This window comes from Cryptomeria japonica, chromosome 11 (genome assembly GCF_030272615.1).
Source record: "Cryptomeria japonica chromosome 11, Sugi_1.0, whole genome shotgun sequence".
In the NCBI taxonomy this organism is placed as follows: Eukaryota; Viridiplantae; Streptophyta; class Pinopsida; order Cupressales; family Cupressaceae; genus Cryptomeria; species Cryptomeria japonica.
In genome coordinates, this window is record NC_081415.1 from 599,159,587 (window position 1) to 599,167,495 (window position 7,909).

Consider the following 7,909-nt stretch of genomic DNA (forward strand, 5'->3'; position numbering starts at 1 on the left):
AGGGTGTAATGTACCTTGTACAAAAAATGGTCAGATTTGAAACCTTTAGGACCTTAAAAGCATATTTATAATAAATATTAAACACACAAATTAGGTGAACAAGAATGTCTACTCAATCACACCAAACTAAAGTTGAAATTTTGTGCAACTAATATAAAATGTTGAAAAAAGATTTTGACATAGATTTTACAACATTTTTCAATTAAATACATATGATAACAACACTATATAATCTTTTTTGCAACTTGAATCAAAACAAAGACCAAACTAGAAGCCAATACACACATTGAAGCATCAACAACTATTAAGGTTACTCATTAAACTTCACACCACTATCCTTATTCAAGCTATACATGGAAACCACATGTAAAAAGTGCAGCAAGCCATGGCCTCAAAGCTGTACACTTTTGTAAATTCAAATTACAAATAAACCCAAAATCATGTAGGAATAACATGGATCATCCTCATTATAAGGAGAGTGCATCCATAGGAATATTTCAGTTTGGAGCATTAAAAGGAATTGAAATAGCATTAGTCTTCAATATTCATCCATTATCATTAAGGAAATTAAATCAAAGGAATTGACCTAGGAGAACCCAACCCTTGTGATTTAGAGTTCTCCATAAGGTATTTCACAATGCTACCAATCAACACACTTAAATAAATATCAAAATTTGAGGTGACACAGTTTTTAGTATCCCAAAGTCTACCATACCAATCATGTGGGCTATAGGAACAAATCCACATATTAGAAATATTATATAGAGTGTAGGTTTGATCTTGAAAAGTGTGAACTTGAAAGTTACACAATTTTGTAATTGCCATAACTCCTAAACAATGAACATTACAAAGATATTACATTCTGACCTACCCATACTTTTATAACTATCACAATTTCAAAACGATGAACATATCAAAGGTATTGTTGTGAATATTTATGAACCAATTCTCTACAACATCCATATTTAATTTGTTGTCCTAAATTTTAAAACTAAATACCATATATCTCCTTATGCAATTTCCAAAAAAAGTGTTCTATATTTATAATTGATTAAATTTCCAAATTAATTAAATCCAATTGTACAACCTTGATAGGAAGATTTTATTCTCTTAAAATATTTTACATTCATATTGAAAGTGACAAGTAATGATAATGAATTAGAAGAAATAACATCATACAAAACATTGTAAATATAGATATAGTAACTTTGATAGGTGCACTACTCTACAAAGGGGCTAATTAAACTTGCATGATGCTAAAACAATGAATTTGATTGAGGGTGTCTCCATTCCTAATAATACAGTTATTCTTAACTCTTATTTTGTTGATGATAGTATGCTCTTCCTTCAAAACACCAAGGAGGAAATCAATAGTGTGATGGTGGTTCTCAATATTTACTATTCTATTTTTTGTTCAAATTTAACACATTATGAAACTAAATTTATCATGGTGCCAATGAATCCAACTCATTGGATCCCTAAAGAGTTGAAGAAGATTAAATATGGTTAGATTTATTGCTACTTAGGTATCCCTTTTGGGCTTGGAGTTCCCCTTTCTGATATATGGAACTAGTTTCTTATTAAATTGAATTTCTTGGCATAAAAAAATTGTCAATAGCTGGAAAAATACAAGTTGTTAACCATATTTTTGGCATCTCATGTGTATTACTCATCTTGCTAGATACCCATTTAAAAAGGCTATGGAGATTTAATTAAAATAATTCATCACCTTTTATGGTCTAATTGGAATACCTATGCTAGTTTTAAATCCATTTCATGGTTACACTACATTTAGCCAAAAGCTAAAGGTGGATTGGGTCTATTGGACCCCAAAACTTAGTTTTTTTTATTAGAAAAATGGATAACTAGAGTAGTGTCTTGAGATGAGCCATGTTAAATTCTAGTGCACCATCACATTATTATCACTTATATCAGAGGAAAATGGTAGTTAGCCAATTGGTTAGACAAAATTATACTTTCTCTCTTTTTTAATATCAAATCTTCTTTCCCTTTACAGTCTATATGGAAATTTTTGCAACAAGCGGGCAAATATTTAAACTACAAAAGCCCCTCTTTACAATGTTAGTTTGATTTTTGGCAACTCGTCCATTTGGTGGAACAAATTTGTACAATATCAAAGTTAACCCTTAATTGTTGCCTTTTCAAGAAAAGCTTTTTAGTTTTTCAAAGAAGGGATTCAACAATTTGGGGATATATGGGATTTCAATGTCGTAGATTGGGCAACTTGACAAAGCATTAATTTTTTTTTGGCATAGATAATATGTCTAAAGAGTTTATTATATTTGTAAATCTATGGTCCCTATATACTTAATTATGAATATTTGCACTCCACCTCATTGTAACTTTTTCAAGGATTAGTTGTGGTTGTGCAAATATCAATTTTCATGCTCTGCTTTGAAAAGGGTTTATTTGAACCTCCTTCCTACTATGTCATTAAATCCTAGATTGAACCTCAAATGGAAATACAAATTTAAAGAAAAAACACAAGGGAAACTAAGTGCTCAAATTTGGAGGACAAAATTTAAGGCTATTGCTAAGATTTTGACTTGGAAACTCTTGCACTTCAAATTGTCGGTAGGTGAAAGATTGAATTATATGACATTCCAACCACTTATTGCCTAATTTGCCAATATAGTGAAAGTTTGAAACACATTTTTTGGTATTCCTCATGGACAAGAAATAAATGGAATGCAATTTTCAGACATATCTCTACTATTTTTTATCATGTGCTATGTTGGAAATAAGCCATATTGGGGCTAATCTTTCATAATAACATTGTGGTAGACTTTATGAGATAGACTACTTTACTTAATATATGGAAAAGTAGATGCTTGCCAATTTTTTCAAAGTATATTATTCATTAGGAAGCACAAATGCTTAATTTTTACTCTAACATCATTTTCCAAATTGTTTATTTATGTTCTCAATTGTAGGGTGAACCCAAATAGTTGGAGAAAATCATGAAACATTTGGATGCTATTAAATACCAAGTTCTCTAGCTACATGTAAAAGACACTACATGTTCCATTGTTTATTGAAGTTCAAAGATTAAATCTGCTACTTTGTTATGATGTTACATTAAAGTTCAAGTTCAAAATCTATTTTACTATTGCAATGTGATATTTTGAACATACTATTAGCTATTTTTCTTTTCTTTTTGGTTGCAGATTGCTGCTCTTTTCTACGTATCTTTATTTTCTTTGTTTCGATAAAAAAAGATGAATTAATTATGCCATCAAAAGCATTCCATAGACTAAAAAGGGTTTGTGAACATATGAAATCAATAGTTGAGAAGTTACCATAGAAGAGAAAGACTATAAAAACAATCTAGTCTATTGATTTTACACAATAATTCGTGTGCAGGATTTGGAAAGTCCATTTGCTTTAATGTAGCAATTTCAAGGAATTAGTGGAATATTTGTTACATATCATCCCCTAAGATATTTAATTACAAGATTGTGGTACCCATGAGACCGAGGATATGATAGGTTACGTGGAAGAAATTGGCACTTCCATGCCTAATTAGACATTTTCTAGATTAAAAAATGATGGTGATATGACTGTGCCTATAGAGACACCCATCCAAAAGTTATTGACATTTTTTTAATATAACATTTTATCTATAATAAGATGGACTATCCAAGAAAATTTGATAAGATGTCTTCAATTATCAAAGTACTACAGAATCACAATATGGTTGTTAATATTTACCAAACTATCCATGTAGATTGACTTTTAATTTTCTCACTTTTCATTTGAGAAAGTTGACCAAAATCTATTTGACCTCATTAGTTGTTTTGTTTCAAAAATTTTAAATTTGGAATATGTATAGATTAGGGACTCACACCATCCTTGTGTTTTAATGATCAATGTGTGTACTAATATTACATAGTTTATATATAACCTAGTTTTTTAAGAGTTATTTGAGACATGTTATTAAATATGAATTAAAAATAATATTTTTTCTTTATAAAAAAGATCTTTTCTTTCTAATTTTTCAACTCTTTTTAAATGACAATTTTGTATTCTTTCATTTTGTTCGTACCATTCATTTAGTGTATGGGATATATAATTATTCTTTACATTGAATTTTATAAGACTATACATTTTAATCTTGATATCAAATAAAAAATTAACACGATCTTTCTCTCTCTCTATATATGTTTGGCATTTATTAAAATTTAGAAAATAAAAAATATGTTAATAATTACATAAAAATATTTTAAAATATAAATATTATTATATTTAAATATATAATTTAAAAAAATGAATAAAAAAACTGTTCAATAATAAAAATTTCTTTGTTTTTAAATCTATCAATTTAAACTAGAATACTACAGTTACAATATATTATTACAAGCATTAAATTAATAGAAATATTTTATCAATTTTTAAATTTAAAAAATATATAGATATATGTTAATAAAAATAATATAAATTCTAAATTGTATATATGACTTGTTAGTTGATTATGTTGATTGGAGAGGTCTCTTATGACCTCTCCTAAGCTCAAACAAGATTAAAAGTCTCCATCTTCATTCCAATTTAGAAATGGAAAAACCTATAAATTTAAAATAACTTAACTAATAAAATAATTGACAATCACTTTTCTACAATATTTAAAAAAATATTTCTCAATACAAAATTCCAAATAGAATCTACAACTATTCCATAAACACTCTTTTAAATACACAATATACAACTAATTTCATAAAGTCTCTTAAATACAAAATACACAGCTAATTTAAAAATAATCTTTAAAATCAGATTCTACAAAATCAAATCCAGATTAAATCTTTTAAAAACTAATAAAATAGTAATCAGCGTGCCCATTGCGATTATTTCAACAAAACACTAGAAAGAGACTGAAAAGTTTACCTCTGGTCGACTACTTGTCAGAATCCGGTGGAGTTTTGTCTGCACTTGAATTGTTGACTTCTTCACCAGAATTGAACTCACCGCCATTACTGAAACCAGGCAATATTAGAGCCGCCTTTTCGTTAGCCCTGCCAAGTGCTACAATCAGCTTTTCAAGCGCAGCGGCGGGATTATCACTCGCCCTCATCAATTCTTCGCTTACTTGCGCCGGCGTAATCTGCGCTTCCTCCATCAAAATCTCAACTTTCTGAAACAGAGGATGATCTTTAACGCCAAGATAATTTTGAGCAAGAACTTTAAATGCCGGAAAAGTGCAGAAAGACAAATGAATATGCTTATCCATGCGCCCTGACCGAAGAAGCGCAGGGTCCAGCCTATCAACATGATTTGTCGTAAAAATAATAATCCGTTCGCTGCCACAGCACGACCACAAGCCATCTGTAAAATTCAAAACCCCAGACAGAGTCACCTTGCTTTCCGGCGGCTCGTTCTCTGGTTTCCCGGCGACCGGATCGGGCTCATCCTTGCTTTCTTTCTTATGCTTCTTATTCCGGTCCGTCAGATCTAGCGAACAGTCGATATCCTCAATCACAATAATAGACTTGTTAGTGGTAGCAATCAGAAGTTTTCTTAGCTCTGTATTGCTCTTAACTTCAGTTAGCTCCAGGTCATAAATATCATAGTGCAGATAATTAGAAATTGCAGCAATCATGCTCGATTTTCCGGTTCCCGGGGGGCCGTAGAGCAAATATCCTCTTTTCCAGGCACGGCCGACCTTCTTATAATACATTTCCCTTTGTGAAAACCTTGTGAGGTCCTGCATTATGTCGTCCTTTAACTCAGGGTCAAGAGCCAGGGTTTCGAAGGTCGCCGGATGCTCGAAAACCACCGGCGTCCAGGAATGCCCTTTACCGCCTTTATTGGTGTAAATCTTCCGGTGCCGGCTTTTGAGCTCCAATATTTTGCTCTCTGCCAAGATGTGCGGCAGATAAGTATCAAATACCCTGGTTTTGTCCCTGTTGTGAAACTGGAGCTCGAAATACCGCTTTTCGTCTGAGATTGAACTCCAAGAGTGCATAGGCTGTTTCAGTTCTCTGCTGTGGAAAGTCCACCAGACTTTGATGCCCTGAAATTCGTCCGTTACTTGCTGCTTTCTGTCCATGGTAAAGGTAAAGGCTTTGCCATTTTTGGGCTTGTTGAGCTTCAATCTCTTGGCTTTTGAATAAGAACGGGTGCTTAAATAAATCTGCACCGATTCGTAGATCTCGCTTGTTCTCATGCCCTCATTTTCTTCAATCACGATGGTGATGTATGGAGACAGGAACTTTACAAGCCTGCTGAATAACAGAGCGAAATGGTCGTAGAGTTCGGCCGGAAGGTATTCCTTCACCATTGTTCTGATAAAGAAGATGCTCGCCATGAGCGCCCCGAGATTTGACCAGATCTCCATTGTTGCGGTGGGGTTACCAGGCAAAATCCCACGACCATTTTAAAGAAGCTCGGCAAAGAAAAATCCAGAGGATATTCATAATGAATTGCCATAGACGACAGTCGGTGCCGCGTGGTGACAAAGGAATCGCCGACCGTTATAGACTTAAATATCTTGTTTTGTCATTGCTGACTAGGTTTTGTAGGAAATGTCTAGCGGAGGTCGCTTATTTCAACTCCACCTTTGTTAAATATTTCAAAGTTGTTTGGTTCTCGGTCTTTTTCATTCGTTTTTTTTAATATGTTATTTACAAATGTCTTTACTTACATCACAGTCTTTAGTCAATAATTTACATCCTTTGGGTTTCATACATCTATGATGGATATCTTTCGTCTTTTTTGTCTTTGATATTTTATGTTCTTATCTCTAAAAGATTTGGCTACCTCTTAGCTAAGATTTAGGCTTGCTCTTAATTTATAGATAAGGAATTGTCCTATATGTTAAATAGATTGTTAGATCTTTAAAGCTTCGAAAAAAAATGAAAAAAATTGTTAGGTATTGCATAAAATTTGTAGTTTTAGGGATTTTTTTTTAGTGCAAATCTGTTATTTTAAGAAAATTCATTGTTTCTATCTATAAATCTGTTGTTTCAGTTACAAAATGCAAAATTTTAATTAAACAATGTAGAAAAACTCAAACATAATGCAAACCCGCTATTTCTACCCACAAACTTGAGGTTTTTACCCAGAAACCCGCTATTTTACTGTTAAATGCATACAGTAAATAGAAAAGCACCCAAGAGCAAAAAATTAAAATTTTACTGTTCGTATGACAACGGGCATGCATTCCTTCTTTTTGATAGTGTGTTCTCGTAGTTTCTCTTAATTGACCTAGGGCTAAAACTGCAAGAATGCACTAATGGACCACGAGAATACATTAAGAATTGATGTTGTTTCTTTTGTGTATACTTGAAGGTTACTTGGATCGATTGATTGGATCCTATGCTTGGGGGCTTGCACATTCCTCAAATTTAGTGTTGTCCTATCCCTATCTTATCTTGCTCTTAGATTATCTATCTCTTTATTTCTACTTTATCGAGAGTATGATTGTAAGATCACACTCCACTAAAGTGAGGGCTTATCATAGATTGTACACCTTTAATAAGGGTGTCCAATTTCACACTCTCTTAGCACCCATTTTAGTATAATTTCCCAATTCTCTATGAATTATAGGACCTTTATTGTAATAATTAATTCAATATTATGAGTCTTATCTCACTTTAATACATCATCACACTCTTATTTGGGCCCTTAATTCTAGATGTGCCCTTTGTCTTTTATTTATCATAGATCCTGTCCTATTTTAAATCTCAAGACATTTTCCCCTTATCTAAATATTATATATTGTTGAGAAAACTTAATTTTGGCTCTAGAACCCTATTATTTCACATCCCTAAAATGTTGGGTTGAAATTTTTGGGACCAGGTTGCTAAATGTCGCACGGTCCTAAAATTTCCAACCCAAATTCTAGGAGGATAATAAGATGGTCCCATCCTATTCAAATATAGATTCATACAGAAAT

General features: G+C 32.2%; 1 protein-coding gene across 4 annotated transcripts; it reads right to left on the bottom strand.

The window, feature by feature from the left end:
* Nucleotides 1–302: 302 nt before the first annotated feature.
* Nucleotides 303–6,467, bottom strand: LOC131057097 (AAA-ATPase ASD, mitochondrial). Of its 4 annotated transcripts, none has more exons than XM_057991287.2 (2): nt 4,900–6,467; nt 303–727 (listed from the first exon to the last, which is right to left on the bottom strand). In XM_057991287.2, the coding sequence occupies exon 1, from the start codon at nt 6,347–6,349 to the stop codon at nt 4,910–4,912; it is 1,440 nt and encodes a 479-aa protein (XP_057847270.2). In that variant the 5' UTR covers nt 6,350–6,467; the 3' UTR covers nt 303–727; nt 4,900–4,909. The 4 variants fall into 4 exon arrangements, with proteins under 4 accessions (XP_057847270.2, XP_057847267.2, XP_057847268.2 ...); XM_057991284.2 differs by having other exon boundaries at nt 303–830; XM_057991285.2 differs by lacking the exon at nt 303–727 and adding an exon at nt 1,195–1,345.
* Between the last annotated feature and the right edge of the window lie 1,442 nt (nt 6,468–7,909).

What these genes read in the sequence shown, in the direction of transcription:
- LOC131057097 (XM_057991287.2), bottom strand. Translation starts at nt 6,349, where the DNA reads ATGGAGATCTGGTCAAATCTCGGGGCGCTCATGGCGAGCATCTTCTTT.